General features: G+C 44.9%; 1 protein-coding gene, 1 long non-coding RNA gene, 1 other non-coding gene and 1 pseudogene across 9 annotated transcripts in view; 1 reads left to right on the forward strand and 3 right to left on the reverse strand.

Moving 5' to 3' along the window:
- Positions 1–23252, reverse strand: part of ETV6 (ETS variant transcription factor 6) — a 257591-nt gene that overhangs the window by 27546 nt on the left and 206793 nt on the right. For all 7 annotated transcript variants that reach the window (XM_017975825.4, XM_009003317.5, XM_002752140.6 and 4 more), the window contains one exon: positions 15736–15870. In XM_017975825.4, the coding sequence (XP_017831314.1) occupies positions 15736–15870 (135 nt within the window). The remainder of the gene's footprint in view (positions 1–15735; positions 15871–23252) is intronic.
- Positions 44–11299, forward strand: LOC144577835 (uncharacterized). Its single transcript, XR_013522455.1, has 3 exons — positions 44–366; positions 8059–8104; positions 10219–11299. It is a non-coding gene; the product is annotated as an uncharacterized LOC144577835 (long non-coding RNA).
- On the reverse strand, positions 3822–4151 carry LOC103795098 (dynein light chain roadblock-type 1 pseudogene; annotated as a pseudogene).
- Positions 21948–22088, reverse strand: LOC118144519 (U4 spliceosomal RNA). Its single transcript, XR_004729293.1, has one exon. It is a non-coding gene; the product is annotated as a U4 spliceosomal RNA (small nuclear RNA).

Consider the following 23252-nt stretch of genomic DNA (forward strand, 5'->3'; position numbering starts at 1 on the left):
GACAACACCTATCACTGCAACACAGAAACTAGGAAACAAGGTCACAAGAAAACCTGCTCTAAGCATGCACAGTGGCCCCAATTTACAGAATGACAATCTTACTGAACTTCAAAGAACTTTTGGGAGCACTTTGCTCCTGAGTGCATAGACCCTACAAATGCTCAGAGATGGGCAGAGGTAAGGAAGAAGCAGGATGGATGGACGCCTCTAACAATATCCCTAACCCATCCCACTTGAACTTGCAAGCTGGTGATATGTGAGCAAGGACAACATCAGAAGTGGACACGGCTCAGCAGCAGCAGTAGCTCTGAGGGCTGGATCAGGGAATGGACCAGCACCCACGTGGCTCCGGAAGCCCCTGCTAAGGTACAGAAGGACAGAAATCTGCCCATAAGAGTGGAGATTTCTACATAGCTCCAGACCCAACTCAACGAACTCTCTTTGGCCACATCTGTTCCCAGGGCAGTCTCACCAAAAGGATGTGCATGCTTGCTTGTCCTTGTTCTGGTCAAAGAATTGTCCACAGTTCTACATAAAGCAAGCCAAACATATCACCTTTGTCCCTTAAGATAATATATATGTGTGTGTGTGTGTGTGTGTGTGTGTGTGTGTGTGTGTGTGTGTGTGTATATATATATAAAATCTATATATATTCTATATATATACATATATATATAAAACACATAAAGGAAATTCGAGAATGTGACAGGGTCAGTAAACAGAGACAGACATGGCGGTTTTAAGTTATACAGGGTTAAGAAGAAAATGAGGAAACATTGAACAAAAATACTGTTCATAATATTAAAAGATCATCTCCTTGAAGGCAGAGGTCTTATTTTGTGACTGCTGTATAACCCACTGCCATAGATTCAAAGGTACTTAATCACTGGAATAGCTATCAACAGGAGGCTGATTCAATAAATTATAGTCTATCTCTAAATAATGGAGTACTATGTAACTGTAAAAAGGAATGGGGAGCATCTCAGTATTTTGCTAAGGACTAGCATCCAGAATCTATGGATAGATGAGAAAAGATAGATGAAGTATTTATGATCTGCCACCACTTATCGAAACAAGGAGGGGGGAGTTCCAGTTTCAATAATGGCAGAGTGGCTTGTACCAAAGTAACCTTCCTACAGATAGAAATGAAAGAAACTGTATTAAATATATAGAAAAAAAAACTATTTGAAGGTACCAAAGGCAGACAAAAACTGAAGGGGATTTCACTCTTGAAAGAAGGGACCCGCACAGAGTGAGGTCCGTATTTAAACAGCTTTCCCCCCAGTTCTGCTGATCTCCTAACTGTCCTATGCTGCATGCTCCTCCCCAGTCTGCACAGCACAGGGCAGTTAGAAAAGAAACAGAAAGTTGCTTGAGAGGTCAGAAGATACTAGCTGCCAGAATGGCAGAAAATTGAAGAAACAAATCCATACAGTGGGAGCCTTAGAGATGAGAGTGATTAAATTGGCATGTAAAAGTTTCCTTAAATTCTTGTCTGACTGCTGAATAGCCCAAGTGCTGGGGAGACCCTCTGGAGTTCAGTGAAAAGCAACAGTTGTATCATCAAAAGATAGAAGTAGAAATCTCAGCTATTGGCTACTGCAGTGGAGACAGGGTGCAGAATATCTCATCAAGTTTGAAGGCTCTGTAAACACTTCAGGCTGTTTGTTACCCCAGAATGGCCATAGCTTAGAAGAAAAAACCCAGGACAAGAGGATCTAGCTACGGGCAAAAGGCAAAACAGAAACAGATTGGACTGAATGAAACGTAAGACCACACCTCTACAAATTCAGAGTAAGTGGCCAGTAATTTGACTGCCTGCTAGAACAAAATTCAGTACTTTCAGAGGAACAGAACACAACCCAGTGTCTCAATAATGCATGCTCAGCATCCAGTCACAATTTTCTAGATGTGGGAAGAAACACAAACATGTAACTCATAATAAGGAGGAAAGGCCATCAACAGAAACAGAACTTGAGATAACGTAGATGCTGGAATTAGCTGTTGTGATATTTTGTTTGTTTTTGCTATTATAAATAAGTTCAAGCCCTAAAATGATGGTTGTAATAAATAGACACATAGAGCCTGTCAAAAGAGAAATGGAATTTAAAAAAAAAAAGAGACAAAACAAAGAGTCTATAACTGAAAAGTGTAATATCTGAAATGAAAGACTGGACTAGATGGACTTAATAGCAGATGGGAGATGAGAGAAGAAAGGGTTAGAAAATTTGAAGACAGATCAGTCAAAATGAAATCCTAACAAAACAAATCCTCCTGTGGCACAGTATCACATGGTCTAATACACATGTAATTGGCGTCTAAGGAGAATATAGAAAAAACCAGGGTAAAATCAATTAGGAAATAATGGCTAGATGGTCCCCAAATTTGCTAACAACATCATCATCAACAGCAGTAAATTCAAAGATCCAAGAATCTCAAGTAATATAAGTAAAATAAAAACCATGCCCAGGTACACCAGAGTCAAAACTACTGAAAACCAAAAATAAAGAGGAAATCTTGAAAGCAACCAGAGGGAAAAACGATACTATGTACAGGGGGAGATACTAATATACTATACATGCATAGTATGATATATAGTACATACTAATATAGCATATATTGATATATACTACATATAAGTATATACTAATATATATTATATATACTCATAGATATATAATATTGTATATACTAATATACTAATTATGGCTGACCTCTTTTAAAACAACCTGAAGAGAGGAACTGCTCAAACAGACACACAAGAAGGATACAAATGGGAACCCACAGACTGAAAAAGACTAATCACTTGCAATATATAGATGTTTGCATTCTGATGAAACTATAAAGAACATTTACAAGATGGTTGGCAAAAAGTGAACACTCGTAGATTATACAATGATGCTGAGGAACTACCAGTTTTCAAGTGATAGGACGGCTCTGTGATTACGATTTTACAGTCTTTTTTTGAAAAGGGAAATTATATATCTGGGATGTGCTATAAAATAATCTGGGATGGTGAAGGAGAGAGGAGGTAGACCACAGAGGAAAGCAAGACTGGCCTTGAGCTGATCATCAAAACTGGTGATGGGTACACGGTGGTTCATTATACAATTCTTTTTACTTTTGTATAGGTTTGATATTTCTTGTCATAAAAAGTTTTTTAAGTGCTTAATCAACCTTGCAAGGATACAGGTTGGAATGACAAGCACTAACGTCCTCACTTTAACCCAAACGCACATAAATGCCTACAGGGCACCAACTAGGATGATCTGTAATCTTTTGGAGACAAGGCAAACTTTCCTTTTACAGCTAATAGGGATCTCAATTCTGCTGGCCATAGAAACGTATTTATCTTTTGTCTATAAGGTTCACTTTTCATTTGTCACAGAATGTGATCACCGTAAACAACCATTCAAGAGCGTTGCAATTTGAACTTTCCTATACTTCTTCCACATGCCATTTACAGAATGTCTTTCTTTTTTTTTTTTTTTTTTTTTTTTAGCATTTTGGTTATTTTTAGTTAAAGAAAAACAGCCTTCTCCAAGGGCAACAAAATGAACTGAAGGTCAGAAGGAAGCTGGGTACGGGCTTCTCGAAAGTTCTTGCTCCAAAACCTGGAAGTCAGGCGAGAGGGCCCTCCCGGAGCTGTGGGGAAGGCCGGCACAGCACAGGGGTTCCTTGGTTGGGGAGGAAGAGCCGCCAGCCCACACATGGTCACTGGATTGGTCTGAGTGGGCTCCAAGGTGACTGTCACGTGCCAGTCTGCTAACGTGATCCACATTAACATTCTTGGGGTCATTAAATTAAGGAGTGACACAGGGAGTCAGGAGAGTGGCCTATTCGGTTGGATTCTGAATCACAATCAGGAAATAGTCTTTATCTGGCGCAACCATAATCTCATTTTTCTTGGGAGCGAATTCGAAGGAAGGTGAGATTGTTCTGGGGGTCGATTTCACGCACGGTGCTCCGTGCCTTCAGGATGAAGCTGTGCATGAGGCTGGCATACTGGGTGGTGGTGGGGTTGTCCATGGTGCTCTTGATGGGAATGCCTTCTGTGTTCACCACGATGATTCCCTGCACTCCCTTCTGGCTCTGAAGTCGCTTCAGTGTCTCCTCCACCTCTGCCATTTCCGACGGATCCGGTAGCCCCCAGAATGTCTCTCTTCACTTAAAAGCTTATTAAGGTTTGAAAATACTTAAGGATGATGAGGACTATGCATTGAAAAATCCCATTTCCTGAATCCATTTCCCGTCTTGTAAGTTTCAAAACGGTCATAGGCGGCGGCCAGTAATCTGGTTACCTGCAGGCTTTCTTTGAGGTCCTGGGCTTCAAGGCTCAGTGTGTGGGTGTGCACGCAGGGCAGGCCTTAGGAAGTCTGGGAGGACCAGGAGAGGAAGAACTTTCATGCCAAGGGTAAAGGAGGAACTGATGTAATGTCCTGGAGAGATTTCACTCTCTGTTCCTGCCCAGACCTTGGGAACAATGCCGGAGGGTGATAGTGCTTTGGATCATCCAACTCAGATTTTACTCTGGACTCAGGATCCAGGCAGGAACAGGACTTGGAGTAGCTTGATTTATTTATTTCGCTGCAGATATCACTGAAAGAGGAAGTACTTGATGAAGTTGATAACATTAACAGTAGAGAACTGGATCTGAGGGTATTTAATTCCAGGCTCCTGGTGGTCTGGGCACCACCACTGTCAAGGCTGAGAAGCTTGCAATGAGACCTTCCAAGCTTTGTTTGAGTCTGCAAAGCGGTGCCCATGTATGGAGTGGGCTATGACGTTCCCAGCCTGCTGCCTGACGCCTCTGTTATTATAAGTTGGCAACAGGGCATGGAAACTTACGAGACCAGAGCCGGCAGGCAGAGAAGCTCCGGACACAGGAAATGCACTGAACGGACAGTGGGTGCATTAAACCCCCAGATGTAGGAGTCTTCTGTCTAAAACAAGAAGATTTTTTTGGTCTGGCCTTGATGTCTGGGTTTGTTCTTGGTGAGCTGCCCAGTTGGAAAACTGGGAAATTATCCACATTGCCCTCATTCTGAAGGTCTTGATATGGAAGGGAAATATACAAGGAAGAGGGAGGGAAAGCCACACATAATTAATCGTGAGGGCACAGAAGGAAGGGAGGAAGAAAGACTAAGGACTGGTAGGAACTGTCATTCTGGTTGGAAGCGTTTTCTAATCCTAAACCTTTTTCCTTGCTGACCTCTGTTAGACACCAATAATCCCTTCTTCTCACTGCCGAATAACCTAACATAAATCAGGACTTTAAATGTGGTAATTTTCTTTACAAAAAGGTCTGATTTCTTATCCCTTTCATATTAGTTATTAGAAAAGTTTCTCTAATTAAAATTCATAAAAATTTGACCCAATTTAATCATGCTATAACTAATGAATAACTAGTAAACCTAAACAAGCAAAAAAGAAAAAAAAAAAAAACCATCTTTGGTGAAAGTTTTGGCTGGTAAGTTTCCAGGGAGGAGCAAAGGCTAAGATCAAGTTTGTATTTCACACACCAGGATCACATTTCCACCACTGTGCTTTCCCTAAGCCCACGGATGCTGGTCAGAGAAGAAGGTCGTCAGGGAGACACAAATCAACAGCCCCAGCAAGTAATGCTCACTCAAGCCTCTGTCCACTGGGTTTCACTTTCTCCCTACCCCAGTCATTTTGTAAAAAATTGTGGGCAGTATGAAATGTTACACAGAGCTAGACAAAAGTCAAAAGCTCAAGATCTTGAGCTGGAATTCAAACTGTATTTCATAACCCACTCCAGGTCTCTTACTCCCATTATGGGTTAAACGTCTCTCCCCCAAAATTTCTAAGTTGAAGTCCTAACCCCTAGTACCCTCAGGATGTCACCTTATTTAGAAAGAGGGTCCCTGCAAATGTAATTAGTTAAGATGAGGTCATTTTAACCATCCAATATGTCTTGGATACTTTATAAAAAAGTACACTTTGGACTTAGAGACATATGAAGAATGCAGGTGAAGACGAAGGCAGAGCCCTCCAAGGCAAGGAATGCCAAAGCCTGCCAGCAAACCACCAGAAACTAGGAGAGAGACACAGAACGGAGCCTCCCTCACAGCTCTCAGAAGGAAGTAACTCCGGCACACGTTGATCTTGGACTTCTAGCCTCCAGAATTGTGAGATGATGAGTATCTGCTGATTAAGCCACCTAGCTTGGGGTACTTTGTTACAGCAGCCCCAGCTAACTAATACATCCCCGACTCTGGTTACCTGAGGTTCAACCCTTGCTTGGTTGGAGCCTTTCCACTAACTGTGTGCCTGGCATTTCAGCCTCTGCATCCCCCCAATATGCCAATATAACCGAACTCCCTTGCAGGGCCTGAGAAGAAAAATGCCCTAGTTTGGAGTGGATGATTGACGTATGTTTGAGGCTATCAATAAGCTCCATGTAAGCATCTAGAATTTTCTATGCATTTGATGAAAGGAGCTAAACAAAACAAAATGGGTAACTTGTAGTACCCTGAGGCTTAATCTTCCTGACTGCAGGCCTGGGCAGGGCTGCTTCCAAACAGGCTACCTTTCCAGGGGATTGGTACGGAGAGTTCCAACACATCTGCCAGCACAGGAGGCCTCACCATCTGGCTGCAGACTGTCTTGCTCTTCACAGGCTGTAGTGGGGAGTCTCCTTAGTCTCCATAAAGCAGCATAAAAGAAGTGAATTAAGAAATCAAGGGATTGGATTTCCAATAAGCCAATTTGCTCTGTTTGGGTAAACCTCTCAATCATGTGTAAGGCCTGGGGTCACGGGAGGCACAGAGGTAAGGCAGAGAGGCCCTGGAGTGGGGAAAAGAGCAAAATGGCCCCTTAACTGAGGGCTTCGTTCTCTGGGGGTGAAATCAAATTGCCTCGCCCCTTATCTCAAAGGGATCAGATGGCATTTCTCTAGGGATAAAGGAAGTCCCTTGGAGACTTCCTGCCTGTCTTGTGAAAGTCATTCATGCACATTAGGGATCTCTTGCCCCTAAAACTTCCGGCTTAAGACAGCAAACTAGCCCTAGGGTTAAAAGCAGCCTCAGTCGGAGGACACTGGTGGAAGCAGGGAGGGTGAGGGGTCCCTCCTGAAATAGGCCAAGGGCCCAGACAGATGCAAAGAGGGTCTCTGCACAAGCCAGTCCCTACACTCTGTCACAAAACACACGGTGCAGCAGGGACAAGGGTCAGAAGGTAAAAGGTCATGCTGCCCTAGGCCCCGAAATAGAGGAGGCAAAGCAGGAAGAAAGGTCCTGGAGGGGAAAGCAGGGCTTGCAGCAGACTGCAATGAGGCCGGGTCAGGGAAAAGGTGTTAGGTGGTACTCGGAGGCCCGCTCCCAGGGAGAACAGGAAGTCAAGATCTTGACCTGTTCTGCTTCTGGTGCGACCTGTCATTACCTGCTGCCAGATTCAAGAATCCCAGAATAGAAAGGGGTGCAAGAGGTTAACCCTGTAGCTCTTAGAGGAAGAGAAAGCCAGAAGAGCAATTCAGAGGTTCCAAAGGGGTCCCGGAGGACCCAGCGCTCGCCAGGCACTGTGAGGTAACATAAAATACAAGCAGTGTTCACTCCCAAACAGGCGGTATTCTCAAAGTAATGAAGATTGGCACTTTAAATGTATTTTGCCACAGAAATCACAGTGCAGATGGCATCCAATTAATCTAGGAAAGTGTTCTCGGATAACAGCAAGGGAGGCAACAGCCCTTCCCTGTGTATAAGGTGCACAAACCTGATGTTTGCACAAAGTGTGTGCAGTTGTGATAGTGAGAATGGTGAAGGAAAAACCACCACACAACATTGTGAATAGACTCACCACTGCTGAAGTACACTTGAAAATGGTTAAACTGGTAAATGTTATCTGTATTTTATCCCAATTAAAAATTCACGTGAAAAGATGGGGGAGACAACCAAATAACAGTCAGAAATACTGAATCGTGAAGAATCAGGAACATTTACCGAGTGCTTGGCTATGCGAGGGGCATTTTCCACGTTAACTAATTTCTTTCTTACGTCACCTCTTTGAGTCGATGCTGTCCTTTCCCTTCTTTTACAGGTGGAGACACGAAACACAAAGGCAGCTGCCTGACACCACACAGCCGGTAAACTGGGGAGCTGGTATTGAACCCAGGTAGCTGGGATCTAGAGTGCATGCATCTATGTGCCTGCATGCTCTCTGGCTCCGTTATGTATTACACACCTAATAGGTGTAACAAAGATGTCAAAACCCAGCCCACGGCCTCCTTGACCCTGCCGTCATGAGTAGACTAGAGAATTGAGTGCTTTTACAACAACCAGTGCTGGGATGTGACTTGAGCAGCCAAAGACTGCATCTACCTGGTGCCTACTTAGCAGCTGTAGTGAGGAGCTGGTTTTCAAGGCGTGACCTGCACCGAGGGGCTGGCTCCTCAGGGATGGCTGACAGCCAGTGCTTCTGCTCTCAGAAGCCAGTGCCTGGTTCAGAACCCACCGTTCACACAGGCTGGGAGATTTCCATGATGCTAAGCCCGTCCATCCCGAGGGAGTTAATCATTCACAAGGGTGAATTCAGTCCAACTCAGCACGAGTTTTTAATATCATGAACTAGACATACTTTGGAGTCTCAAAAGTCATCTTTGACATTTTTTGGTATAAATTTGGCAGTAACGTAAGCAGGACCAGCCATACACTGTACCCCAGTCAGGTGACCTGAAAACTGCTTTGGCGTCCTCATCTCCACAACTTCCACTTGTCTTTCAATCATTCGCTCTATTTTCAGGGAGCCTGCACCACAAACATTTATAAAAATGTATTTTGGTCTCCTCATTCTGCGCAGTGGAAGGAGCACAGGCACTGGCATCAACCCCACCTGGGTCTAAATCTCAGCATTGCTACTTGATTTCGGGGCAAAATCTCAGCATTGCTACTTGATTTCGGGGCATGTCAACCCCACCTGGGTCTAAATCTCAGCATTTCTACTTGATTTCGGGGCATGTCAACCCCACCTGGGTCTAAATCTCGGCATTGCTACTTGATTTCGGGGCATGTCAACCCCACCTGGGTCTAAATCTCGGCGTTGCTACTTGATTTCGGGGCATGTCAACCCCACCTGGGTCTAAATCTCGGCGTTGCTACTTGATTTTGGGGCATGTCAACCCCACCTGGGTCTAAATCTCGGCGTTGCTACTTGATTTCGGGGCATGTCAACCCCACCTGGGTCTAAATCTCGGCGTTGCTACTTGATTTCGGGGCATGTCAACCCCACCTGGGTCTAAATCTCAGGATTGCTACTTGATTTCGGGACATGTCAACCCCACCTGGGTCTAAATCTCAGCGTTGCTACTTGATTTCGGGGCATGTCAACCCCACCTGGGTCTAAATCTCAGCGTTGCTACTTGATTTCGGGGCATGTCAACCCCACCTGGGTCTAAATCTCAGCGTTGCTACTTGATTTCGGGGCATGTCAACCCCACCTGGGTCTAAATCTCAGGATTGCTACTTGATTTCGGGGCATGTCAACCCCACCTGGGTCTAAATCTCAGGATTGCTACTTGATTTCGGGGCATGTCAACCCCACCTGGGTCTAAATCTCAGGATTGCTACTTGATTTCGGGGCATGACAACCCCACCTGGGTCTAAATCTCAGGATTGCTACTTGATTTCGGGGCATGTCAACCCCACCTGGGTCTAAATCTCAGGATTGCTACTTGATTTCGGGGCATGTCAACCCCACCTGGGTCTAAATCTCAGGACTGCTACTTGATTTCGGGGCATGTTACTTTATTGCTCTTAACCTTGATTTCTTCATCTATTAAGTGGAGATAATACCACCTTTATAGGGCAGTGTGGCAAGGAGTAAATGATTCAACGATATAAAACCTTAGAACAGGGCCAGCACACAAGAACAACCCAATAAATGTTAGCTCTTGTTTTGTTATTAAGAAGCAGATTCACATACCTCATCTTCTTTAATTATCTCATTAAAATTGTATATAACTTCCTGCCACCAAAGCAGTCTTTGGGCACTTGGGTTTGGTGATGGGGTGGGAGGGGTATGATTCCCCTCAGTAAAGCAGTCATATAAATAAAATGCTGTGGGCCATCACATGCCACCACCCTCTCCATCTTTCACAAAGAAATGACACCTCTCGGTTATCGAGCCATTCCCATGTGCTAGCCTTAAGAAAAACTGAGATCAATTGTACTTGGATGCTTTCAATTTCTCCTCACCACTTAGGATTTCCATGTCTACCTGGTGATAAAGAGCTGTCCCAGAGCAGAACTGCCACCTTAAAACTGCATCCACTGCTACAGAAATGATCTCAGCCCTGCATGGATGAATATCTGCAAATTAAAGTGATTAAGAATCGCTGCTCCATAATCTTGCTGATGGGGCAGAGGAAAGGATCGGACTGAAGAGCTGAAATTATTAGTGGGTCCTTAGAGGGGGTGATGGGATAAGAATGTTTGAGAAATCCAGATCTTGCACTTTCTCCCTACAGACTGCACATCCAATCCCATGGGGCGATTCTGCAGAGCAGGTGCCATTCAGAGACTTTAGCCCAGAAGGGAAGCTTATTTTATGTTGCCATCGAGCTATCAGGGGGCCAATATTCAAGTAGTTCCAACACCAGAGGACAAATGACAATTAAATATACATATGGGGATAAAACCCCAAATAAAATAACCAAGGTGTGAAAAGAAGTTATCATTACAACTGCTCGTGACCAAATAAATTTATAGTCATTTGCTGGTCTGATATTTCTAAAGATGCTCTGCCTTCTGGTTTCTGTGAAAGAAGTAATAGCATTGTTTATTTTACCTTTTCTCTGCAAAACTACCTACCTGCATTCAATTCATATTAGAGTTAGACAAAATGAGTCAAAGCAGTCAAAGAAAAAGAATGTCCTTAAACTGAGCTTCTTACGATGAAATAAGTGAAGGATGCTACTCTTGCTGATACTCTCAAAGGGGCAACGTTATCTGAAGTTCTTAATAAGGTGAGACAAATGAGGATAGAGTTTTCCTCCTGCCTCTGAGTAACAAAAGGCAGGACACTGCTTTGATTTTCTGGATTTTAGATGCTCAAGACCCTGAGGGAAGGGAGTATGTCTTATCTTCATGTCACCCAGCAAGACTCAGATTCCTTAGATGTAATGTGGGGATTTGAGAGCTGTAAGAGACTGCAGAAACCATTTAGTCTAACCCCTCCTTATAACTGGGGTGACAGCCAGAGAGAAGAGAAACTTAGCCCTTTGGATCTGTTCTGGCAGAATGAAGGGTTAGACCTGGTTTTCTGGCTTGCAGATCTCATCCTTTAAAACATTTCTCTCTCTCTCACACACACACACACACACACACACGTTTGTTTGTCAAGGATAGTTCTGGTTTTGCCTGTAGTCCTGGCTTAGTTAGTGATGGAGCCCTGTGTCCCTGTCATAAGTGGTTTGGTATGGGTGAAAAATTATAAGGTTAAACTAATTATATAAAATCACCCTCCCTTCCCATAACTAACAAGTAAGGAAAAAGAAAATGCTGGCTTTTCTAGCGGTAGGTGGAATCTGAGGACTGCTTTGCTCAAGGCATGATATGATTTCAGAATGGAGTACATTATAGAGACAACGAAATGTTCACATATAGAGGGTCTGAATGAGCATGATCGTCCTCCTCTACTGTCAGGGCATGGAGGGGAACCTCTGAGCTAACACCAACTTTCTAGCTTCTGGCACTGCTGTGTGGCTTCTAAACAAGGCATGATTTCAATGTAAGAAAGTCATAGAGGATACACGTGGGGAACTCGTGCTAGACTGAGCAAGACACATTTGTACTGTGATATAAATGCCCATTGTGGAATTATGAATGTCTGAACTGGTTAAGTTTGTGGCCATGATGAGGTGAAATCACACAGGGGTTGAATGAAGCCTTGTGTTTGCACTTGACTGTGCATGCTTCACTGTGCCAGGCTGCTTAACAGCTGAGTCGGGCCTTGTTCTCTTTCTATTCTGTCATTCCTATCTACCTATCTATCTACTTACCCACCCACCTACCTACCTACCTACCTACCCACCCACCTACTCACCCACCTACCTACCAACCCACCAACCCACCCACGTACCTACCTACCTACCTACCCACCCACACACTCACCCACCTACCTACCCACCCACCCTCCTACCTACCTACCCACCCACCTACTCACCCACCTACCTACCTACCCACCCACCTACTCACCCACCTTCCTACCTACCAACCCACCAACCCACCCACCTACCTACCTACCTGCCTACCCACCCACACACCCACCCACCTACTCACCCACCTACCTACCTACCCACCCACCTACTCACCCACCTTCCTACCTACCAACCCACCCACCTACCTACCTACCTACCTACCCACCCACACACCCACCCACCTACTCACCCACCTACCTACCTACCCACCCACACACACACCCACCTACTCACCCACCTACCTACCTACCCACCCACACACCCACCCACCTACTCACCCACCTACCTACCTACCCACCCACCTACTCACCCACCTACCTACCAACCCACCAACCTACCTACCTACCCACCCACACACCCACCCACCTACCCACCCACCTACTCACCCTCCTACCTACCTACCAACCTACCTGCCTACCCACCACCTACCTATTTACCTATGCTAAGTTGATAGCAACATGTGTCATCTTGGTTTAACGTACTTTTGTATGAAACCGTATTCCCAGTTATGTAAAATAAATCACTGGGGAAGTAATATTTGCTAGGTATAATTTCACTTGACAGATCTTTTCAGAACCAGATCTTTCTGTATGTTAACATATGCCCACATCAATCATCTGTTATCCTTCATAATTAAATGTAACAGTATTGATTCTGGAAACAATTTATGTTGAGCTGGATTTTCTTCTTTTCAGTGGAGGAGAAGGGAAAGAGAGAGGAAGTAGCTGGAGGTAGGAAACTGTGCTGAGCCATGCACCTCTCTACTTGGTCTCTTTGTCATCAAGGGCACCATATAGCTGAAAGCAGGACATGGAGAGGGCCACCTCATCGTGTCGCCTCTGTGTCTTGGATAGGTCTTCTCACTGGATACCACCTGATAAAGACCTATACTTCTCTCCTCGTTGTGTGCACCTGTGCATGGGAGCATGTGTGCCCTGTATGAATAGACAAAGGAGGGGAACAGATGCTCTCAGACCCAGCTTCCTGGCCATCTGCTTAAGGAATGGTCTCTGGAAATGTACTACTTTTAAGAGCTGGGTCTGAAGAAGAGCTAACTTGTCCACAGGGCAATGGCACCCTTGACCTCAGCCTCATCAGCTCCATTCCTTTACCCACCGAGCCCACCACCACCGACAGGATAATACTGAGAGAAAGCTCATTCCAGCATATGCGGTGGCACATCTGCATTTACTTGGTTTGAGCTCTCAGAGTAAGCTTTCTCTATTGTTGGGCTCCTGCAAATGAGAACAACAAACACACCTACTTCTGAGTCCAATCAGGCCGAGGGGAAAAGAGGAAGGATCCGTGAGGAGGAGAGACCACAAGCCTCCATCATACTCAGGAATAAAATGGGGTTAGAAATTCCAAATGAGATTTCTAAAAACAGAACGATGAGAAAAGGAAAGAATGCGAAGAGAGAGAGAAAACCCATCACACACCCTTTGTATCTGAAAGGCAGGCTAGGTAATATATTTCTTGCCTTAATGTCAAGCTTCAGTAAACCCACCTCCTCTTCTCTGGAGTGGCTGGTGGCTATTATGCAAGCCGGAAATGCACATGGCAGGAAGAGCAAAGGAATGAAAAACCGAATTGGGGGAGGAGGGCAGCTGCTAAATTTAGCAAGGGTAGAGTAAGGAAGGGGAGGAAAGGATGAGAGGAAGGCAGGGAGCGTGCATGAAATGCTGTTCGTTCTCCACCACAGAAGCCGGGGACCCTGCTATGAAACGCTTGGCACAAGGAGGTGATGTCAGTCGCCTGGAGTCAGGCTCTCCTTTGTGAAGTGTTAATTAGGAAAACAAGAAACTTCTCATTTTTTTGGTTTGCCAACAACAAAACAGAAATGTGAGCCCTGCTCTTGAGGATGATCAATTAATTTAAGGAAATGCCCCAAGGGACCAGGGTTTGAGGTCCCTGGTAATCTGGACCTAAGGAAAAGTACACGTGAAGAAGTGGGTGCGCCTTCAGACGTCTGTTGTCTGACCGATCCGAGCAGGAGGATGTGGGTATCGCGACCCTCAGAGGCACGATCCATCACTGGGTGCTCAAGCTGTTCAGCGGTTTAATGCAATGGTGCTCGACTAAGGATTTTATACTCTATTTCTGTGCCCCAGCACCTATTCTGGAACTAGGTCCAGGGCCTAAATTAAGTTCTGGTCTTTTGCTTTCTACCAGTGATTAAGAGGAACAACCGGGACACTCGAAATAAACACCGACACTGAGTACACGCTAACCAGCCTCCCTCGGTGCATGATGCAGAAAGCCCTGAGCCAACACTGAGTTCATAGACTTGGGGATTTTTTATTTCCTTGCTCCAGCTGTTATTACCCCCGTTAAAAAAAAAAATCTCCAATTACTTCCATTTCTTTCCTCCATATTCCAGAAATCAAAGTTCTCCACACTCTGGTTCCAAGCTAAGCTCCTTGGCCTAGCTCTGTACAAAATGCTGATCACTGTGAAAGCAAGGATGATGGCTCAGAGGGGTTTATTTATTTTATTCTCTCTATGTAGAGTATGTTTGATATCTGTTGTAACAAAAGAATGGGGGTAGAGAAGATAAGCTCTATAATCCAAGTCATCTAATTGCTCTCTATTCTAAAGCCTTACCCCACCCTTCTGTCATCTTCTTTGCCTGGAATGTTCTTCCCTTCATCCTTGCTTATCAGAATCCTACTGGATCTCTAAGGCAGGAGTCCCCAACCCCCTGGTCACTGACTGGTACTGGTCCATGGCCAGTCAGGAACTGGGCTGCACAGCAGGAGGCGAGCAGAGAGCAAGTGAATGAAACTTCATCTGTATTTACAGCTGCTCGCATTACTGCCTGAGCTCCACCTCCTGTCAGATCAGCAGCACAAATGCTATGATGAACTGTGCATTCGAGGGATCTAGGTTGTGTGCTCCTTGTGACAATCTCATGGCTGATGATCTGCCACTGTCTCCCATCACCCCCAGATGGGAACGTCTAGTTGCAGGAAAACAAGCTCAGGGCTCCCACTGATCCTATATTATGATGGCTTATGTAATTACTGCATTACGTATTACAACGTAGTAATAATAGAAATGAATGTAATACACTTGAATCATCCTGAAACCATCCCCGCCCCAACTCTGTGGAAAAACTGTCTTCCACAAAACTGGTCCTCGGTGCCCAAAAGGCTAGGGACCATTGTTCTGAGGCCTGCTCCAGAGCTGCTTCCTGTATGAGCTGACCCTGCTCCCTGTACCTGGCTGTCATTGACCCTTCCACCACACCTTCATGGTGCCTGCTATACAGTGATGCTTCTGTGCTTATGTGTACAACCATCTCACCACTTCACTCTGATCACGAGCTTCAGGGAACCAAGAGTATACCTTACACACCTGGACTTTTCCCCCAGTGTCTTATACATAGTAAGCACTCAATAACTGTTTGCTGAATGAAAAAAAGTGAACTTACACGAATAAGAACAGCTTATCAAGTTAGCAATTAAACCTCTTAAATTTGTCTAAACCTCAGGCAAGAAAAGAGAAGCCTCTTCCAGTACCTTCTTCATGGTTCTGATGCAGTATGACCTCTGGCTGTGTGTGTATAGAGTTTCCAGGGTGGAAGAATGGTGAAAAAAGAATCCGAGGTTTCCTCTGCTTCAGAATATGCTGAAGGAGTTCATAGAGCACATCACCTGGAAAGAAGAAGGAAAGGGAAAGTGAGAAATGGAAAGATTTTTTTCCAACAACGATTTAACGAGCAGCAGCTATGTGCCTGGCTCTGTGCTAAAGATTCGATTAGAGAGCAGAACAGGCCTGCCTCCTACCCTCACCAAGCTCACGGGGCACAGGGTGCAGCACTTCAAACTCAAAAGGTCAGAGCCATGTGAAGTTTTCAATCAAACTTTTTTGCTTATGAAAATCATATACTTTTTTTTTGAGATGGTCTTGCTCTGTCACCCAGGCTGAAGTGCAGTGGCATGATCTTGGCTCACTGCAACCTCCCCCTCCCGGGCTCAAATGATTCTCCCATCTCAGCCCTTCAGGTAGCTGGGACTACAGGTGCGCACCACCACACCCAGCTAATTTCTGTACTCCAGTAGAGACAGGGTTTCACCATGTTGCTCAGGTTGGTTTCAAACTCCTGAGTTCAAGTGATTCACCCGCCTAGGCCTCCCAAAGCGCTGGGATTACAGATGTGAGCTACTGTGCCTGGCCCCAGGAATGTTTTAAAAAGGCAGAAAACCAGAAAGAAAACAAAACATTACCTATACTCCCATCACTGAGAGACAGGAGCCCTGTTAATACTATCTAGAGTTCTATAGTTAGAAACAGGTTTAATAGTGTAGTGTCCTCTCTTCCCTCCACATTAGGTTTTGGACACTTTCTCACATTACCAAACTGCTTCAGTAGCTGCTGAACAATGGCTGGGAATTTAAACTATCCCCATTTTTTTGCTGTTATTTTTGTGAAGACGTCCTTTTTACATCCATCTTAGCTTGCATTTTGGGTTAAAGAATTATGAAATCATTAAGTAAGGACATTTTTAAGGTTCCAATGACAGCTCATAGATTCTTCATAGAAATCTTCCCTACAGAGAAACATATACCTTTTTAACCAACCTCAATCCTAGGCAAGAGAAGAATAAACATGAAAAAAATTCCCAAATCTGGTTAGAGGTGGTAACTATTAAAGATACTCTGTAAGGAACTGGCACGTCTGGGATGCTTCCCTTCTTTTTTTTTTTTGAGACGGAGTTTCGCTCTTGTTACCCAGGCTGGAGTGCAATGGCGCGATCTCGGCTCACCGCAACCTCCGCCTCCTGGGTTCGGGCAATTCTCCTGCCTCAGCCTCCCGAGTAGCTGGGACTACAGGCACGCGCCACCGTGCCCAGCTAATTTTTTTTATCTTTAGTAGAGACGGGGTTTCACCATGTTGACCAGGATGGTCTCGATCTCTTGACCTCGTGATCCGCCCGCCTCGGCCTCCCACAGTGCTGGGATTACAGGCGTGAGCCGCCGCGCCCGACCTGCTTCCCTTCTTTAACAATGTGCACAGGCACTGCTGCAAGGTTCCACAATCTCTGGAAAATCATCTAGAGATGGCAGGCCATTGCCAGAGCTGGGATGAGCAGGCGGCTTTCTGTACTGATATATTTGGTATTTGAAGTGTCCACAGAGTCATTAATTAGAAAAAACAACAACAACAACAACAACAACAAACCCTCAAAATCTGTCATGGTCTTGTCCCACCCCTTTGACTTAGATCCAAGTTGAAAATCAGGTGGGTGCCTCAAAACCCTTTGGGGGTGGGTGATTAATCTTTAAAATACCACAGGCCTCTGACTGTCTCCCTACACCCTTCTACACACACAGATACGCAATCCACAGTAATAGCAAACAATGGGTCTTTGTCTCTAATTTTAGCCATTTTTAAACAAATATTTTAATTACCATCTTAAATTCAAGGCATATTTTGGGTTGGAGATATTGCTATATTATTTTTTCTTTGAAGCTCAGCATGGACCTGAGAAATGTTTCAGACCAATTTCTTTTTTTCTACCACTCCCACTGCTCCATCACTGACACTAAATAAAGCTCCATGGACACCCTATTCTGAGTGATTCCTGAGGGAATCTTGTGTTTTTGCCTTGACTTTGTGTTCCTTCCTCTACCTTTGAAATTTGGTTGCTGTTAGGATGACTTTCTGCCACGACTTATCATGACTAAATAAAGCCAAATACTTCAAAGAGCTGCAGACACCACGTCACTTGGGCATTTTATTAAAGGGAGATAGGCTGGAAGATACAGAGGTATCCTGCACCAGACTTTTCAAACTGCTCCGTAGAAGGCAGAACCGTGGCACACACGATTGCCTTTGAGAGCAGAGAACGGCTTTGGAATTCATTGAATCCAAACTAGTAGTCATGGTGATGTCTCCGATGAGGCGGGGATAAGGAGCCTGAAATACAGTCCTATTTTAATGATTCATATTTTAATCTCATATAAAAATAAGCCCCTAATCAACACTTTGTTTCTTTGGTTTAGTGTAATGACTTCCTGAACTTTTGCTAATTTACATGGCCTCACACTTGCTGGGTTTTATCAATTTTTTTTTTTGGTAGTAAGCAGAATAGAAAAATGAAAACATTGAAAAATGTGTTCCTGATGATTACTATTACTAAAAAAAAAAAAAAAAGAAAAAAAAAGGTCAGTAATTAGTGTATCCATTTTGGAAGGGGAGGCCAGGAAGTATAAATTTAGTGTCTGTGAGGGTGTTCAGCTTGGTTCACTTAAGCAGGCGGGCTGGTGTGGTGGTGGGAGGTGCTGACTGCCAAGACAGCCACGGCTGCCTGGGCTGGAGTCCCAGCTCCTGTGCACCAGGTGACCTTCACCAAGTCCCTGAACTTCTCTGCAAAATGCAAGGAATGCCACCGACCTCCAGCATTTGCTATGAGGGTTAAAGAACGGAAAGGTTAAGAAGCACCCAGAGTAGGGTTTGGTGCACAAACTGCTCTTGGACCCCTCTTGGTGGCCACTTCTGGCTTGGAGAAGCTCCCTGGGGGGTGGTTCAAACAAGGGCTGAAGAGCAGGCAGGTGACTTTTCCTTCTGTGTTTTCATGTCTCTATGTACACGGAGAAACTGAGGCCAGACAGCAGCATAGTGAAGAGGCCATGCTATGGAGTCAGACTGGTGCCTCCTTGGGCATGCCCCTTAGTGTCACTTGGCCTCAGTTTCCTCATCCATAAAACGGCAATGCTGATGGCATCTACCTTGTGGGATCATTGTAAGGATTCGATGAGGTGGTCTATGTAATGAGCTCATCATGGTGTGAGGCAAAGAGGAAAAGCTCAGTAAACCCTCGTCACTGCTGTGACCGCCACCACCTTCACCAGGAACACGCCCATCATTGTGAGTCCTGATATTATTAAAGCAGCTTAGGACAGGTGTGTAGATCTCTAAGGAGGTCTCACGCGGAGAGTAGAGGAGGAATGCCTGGGTCACGGCCAACTTTATGTTCCCCTTACAGAAAGGGTAAAGAAGGTTAACTGAGGCTACTCCCAGTCTTGTGCTGTTCGGATGCGTCATCCTGACCTGGTGGGCTAAGCCTCTGGGGGGCTGATATGTGCTCGGGTGCACACTTCCAGGCTTCTGCACGGGTTCGCTTCAGCCTCCCATACTGACGCTGGCCAAGGGAGCAGGCACAAGGGGTTCTCCGGGAGGGTACGGGAGGAAGAGCGGGTCAAGCAGACTCAGCCAGTTTCCTACCTAAACCAAAAGCCTATTTTGAGACTAATAAGGTAACGGGAGTTATCTTAAATGCCATCCATGAGGTACTATGGGAAGGACATGGACCTGAGGAGCCGGGTACTGGACCAGGAAAAAACTTAGTTCTGAGACCCAGGAGTGTGCCTTAGCTGGGTCAGTCCACACACAGACATGTTTCCTCAGCAACCAGGGGCTCAGTCAGGATACCCGGCCGGCTCAGCACAAACACATGACCACCATGCAGGTGGGGACCACTTGCTGTGCATGCACTGTGAGCACATGACTGGCAGTGACAGTGTGTCCCAATAAGTTGGAATCTTAGACCTAGACAGGATTCTGGAGGTTTCTTAGATGGACTCAAACTTTGCTCACTAAGAGTCTCCCACCTCCCCTTCCCCCAGAAAGAAGTAGCCTTGGCTGGGTACTTCCAGTGATGAGTAGCTGGCAATGCCACAAGCAAACCATTTTTGGATGCTCTAGTTGATAGAATGTTTCTCTCCTGAGGTGAAATCTGGCTCCCCTGCAATCCCTGTCCCTTGATTCTTGGAGTAACACAGAATATGTGTCTTGTCTATAGCAGATATCTACGTAAATGAAGAAGACCCTCCATCTTCTTCCGTGTCCAGTGTCCCTTAGTTCCTCAACACCCAGCCTGCTCTCTTGGTGTATGTTTCAAATTTTCATATATGTAAGCAATCACATCTAAAAGGTGTTATTAACACAAGAATCTGGCTAGGTGTTGTGCCTCACCTGTAATCCCAGCACTTTGGGAGGCAGAGGCAGGAGGATCATTTGAGCCCAGGAGTTGGGAGACTAGCTGGGCATGGTGGTGAGTGCCTGTTGTCCCAGCTACTCGGGAGGTTGAGGTGGGAGGACTGCTTGAGTCCAGGAGGTCGAGGCTGCAGCAGTGAGCTGTGATTGCACCACTGCACTCCAGCCTGCGTGACACAGTGAGACCCTGTCTCAAACAAACAACCCCAGAAGAGTCTCTGGAATAAAGAAGCGGTTTAAAAATGATTCATTTACCTACTGAAAATAAAGAGCATGTGCCACAGCACTGTGTACCTAGCTTAGCTAATGGCTAAAATTTAAAGGACATTTAAAAAAAATTCTTAGCTCATTTGATTTTTAATAAATCTTCCCTGTCTTCCCAGAAAAACACAGTGACTAGTACTAACTAGTGCTTCTATTGCACTATTCAGTGGAACTGAGCCCTACTGGTTAAGGAACCATAGTTTTTACGGGTTCCTCATCTACCTTCATGCGTACATACACACACAGTTCATGTAAACACATGCATGTGCAGAGGTAGCTTTGCCATGAAGCGAGGGAGCTTCAGGGCCCTTCACATGCGCAGGTCCCTGGGAGGAGTTCTAGAAATATTCATATTGCCCAAATTTTAAGCCTCGGGCACATAAAATCTAGATAATACTCCTGGGTGCATGCACACGCACATACACACATGCACACACACAAAAACAAAACACAATTTTACACTGGTGATAGACGTGAAAAGCCAGGCATGTTCTTTGAGAATCCTAAATTCCATTATTTTATTGCAATGTGTTTCAAATGGACAGGAGAGTGAGTGAACAATACTGCTGCGACTTGGCTCATCAATCTTACCAGTGTCTGAGGACCAAGAACATCCAAGATGCTCTTGAGGGGGGTTACATTTATTTAAATTACTGAATTTTAGAGGAAAGAACTTGGGCTCTGGAGCAAGGGAGTCCCAAGTCTGAACCTTGGTTCCTCCGTTTGTCAGCTGTATGCCCTTGAGGAAACTATTTTTCCTCTCTCAGCCACGGTTCAGGGCTTAGTTCTGTATTCTCGTGTGTAAAATGAGAACTGTGCCACAGACTTGGCAGGGCTGTTAGGATTAAATGAGATGATATGTACAAAGCAGCAGCCCCATGTCTGCCACAATACACACTTAATGGATGGCCTCTCGTGCAATTGTCATAAGCGTGAACAGACATGTCTCACGAAACCTGGCAAAAAATGTTTTCTTTGTTTCAGTACTTTTGTATTTAAAGCACACACATACGTTTTACAAAGTCACATTCATATGGATGGAATGTTTTTTCCCCAGCTGACATCATTTTATATAGACATTTCTAGTTTACAATTAGCTCTTACACTCCCATTTGCGGTCGTATTGCCAACTTTTTTAGTTGGGCTTCTTCCCTTCAGCTTTTAAGCAGTTTCGAGTTTTTCCTTGTCCACATGCACACCCCTTGTCCCCATCCTCCCTGTTAGGTACAGCTCCTGTTTCTATCCTCCCATCACAGCCAGACTTCCCCGGGAGCTGTCCAATACCATTCTCTCCACTTCCTCACCTTCCATTCTGGTTCCCACTCCCGCCCTTCTCCCACCTGCTTTTGCTCAGGTCATCTCCCTGCTGTCAAGTCCAAATGGCAATGGTCAGTACTCGGGAAAAATACCGACTTCTCAGCAACATCCTCACTAGCAATCTCTACTTCCTTTTATTTTTTTAATCAAGTCTCCATAGAGACTGTCAAAAATTGCCAGTGCCGACTGTATTGCAAGTCGTCACGGCGGGGTATTGGGAAAAGTTTTCAATTAGCAATAATCGTGCCTCGGATAAACCTCATTGGCTACGATACTACCACTGTGCAAAGCAACTTCCCTTCTCTTAGAATACTCCATGGCTTCAGAGGTTTCCACCTGTCCTACCTCTCTGCTCTTTCTCCTTCTCCAGCCCTTCAGTAGGAAGGTTTCTCAGGGCTCTCACCAGCCCTTCTTCTTGGGCCACCTCATCTACTCCCATGGCTTCAGTCGGCTCATCTATGCTAAATCTACTCCAGTCAGGCACTTCTTCTGAACTCCAGGAACACTTTCCAGTATCTCCTAAGTACTTCCTCCTGGGGGGTCATACAGGCACCACACATTGCATGTGCCTGACACAAATGTCTTTACAAACCAGATGGCCTGCCTTAGGTCGGTCAATGCTCAGATGATCAGACCAGAAACCTGGGAGTAATCTTTAAGTCCTCTCTTCCTCTCATCTAACATGAAATTGGTCACCAAGACCTGAAGACTCTGCCTCTTATCTGTGTCTTGAAACACCTCCTCTCTTAGTGGACCTCACTTTAGTTAATGTCACAACCATTGCTCCTAGTCTACAGCCCAACAGATGCCCCGCCTCCACTTTTCACATCCGCACCTTGCCATGACCAACCTCTGCTTAAAATAAATGGCTTCTACTTGTCTTCCAACAAACACTTAAAATCCCGAACATGACCTGCAAAGCCCTGCATCATCTACTGAAGAAATAATGAGTGAGTGAATGAATGAATGGCTGGGAGGCTACTGTGTATCCCATGATATTTACCTTCCCCAAGTTTGTTTAGCTAGTCCCACACTGGGGGTGGTTGGGGAATTTCCAGTTTTTACTACTATAAATAGAATTGTTAAGAGCATCTTTTTTTTGCCCACTCTTGGATGATTTCCTTAGGCTATCTGCTTAGGAACAGAATTATCAGTGAAAGGGTATGATTAGTTCTAAAGTTCTTATTATACACTCCTTGTTCTCAGAAGGCTGGGACCAATGTTTAGTGTCATCTGCAATGCTACCTGGAGCCTCTCCCGGTGGGGTTTGCAACTTTTAACTTCTCAAGTTTAGTAGGTTTAAAGTAGAACCCTAACATTGTTAAAATCTGCAGTTTTCAGGTGATGATTTGTTATGGCCATATCCTTACACGTAAATTATCTAAATATCTAAAGATATGCCCATAACAAATCATCACCTGTTTTGCAAACAGCTCTCTCTTCTCTCATTTTTATT

The sequence above is a fragment of the Callithrix jacchus genome, chromosome 9 (assembly GCF_049354715.1).
Source record: "Callithrix jacchus isolate 240 chromosome 9, calJac240_pri, whole genome shotgun sequence".
In the NCBI taxonomy this organism is placed as follows: Eukaryota; Metazoa; Chordata; class Mammalia; order Primates; family Cebidae; genus Callithrix; species Callithrix jacchus.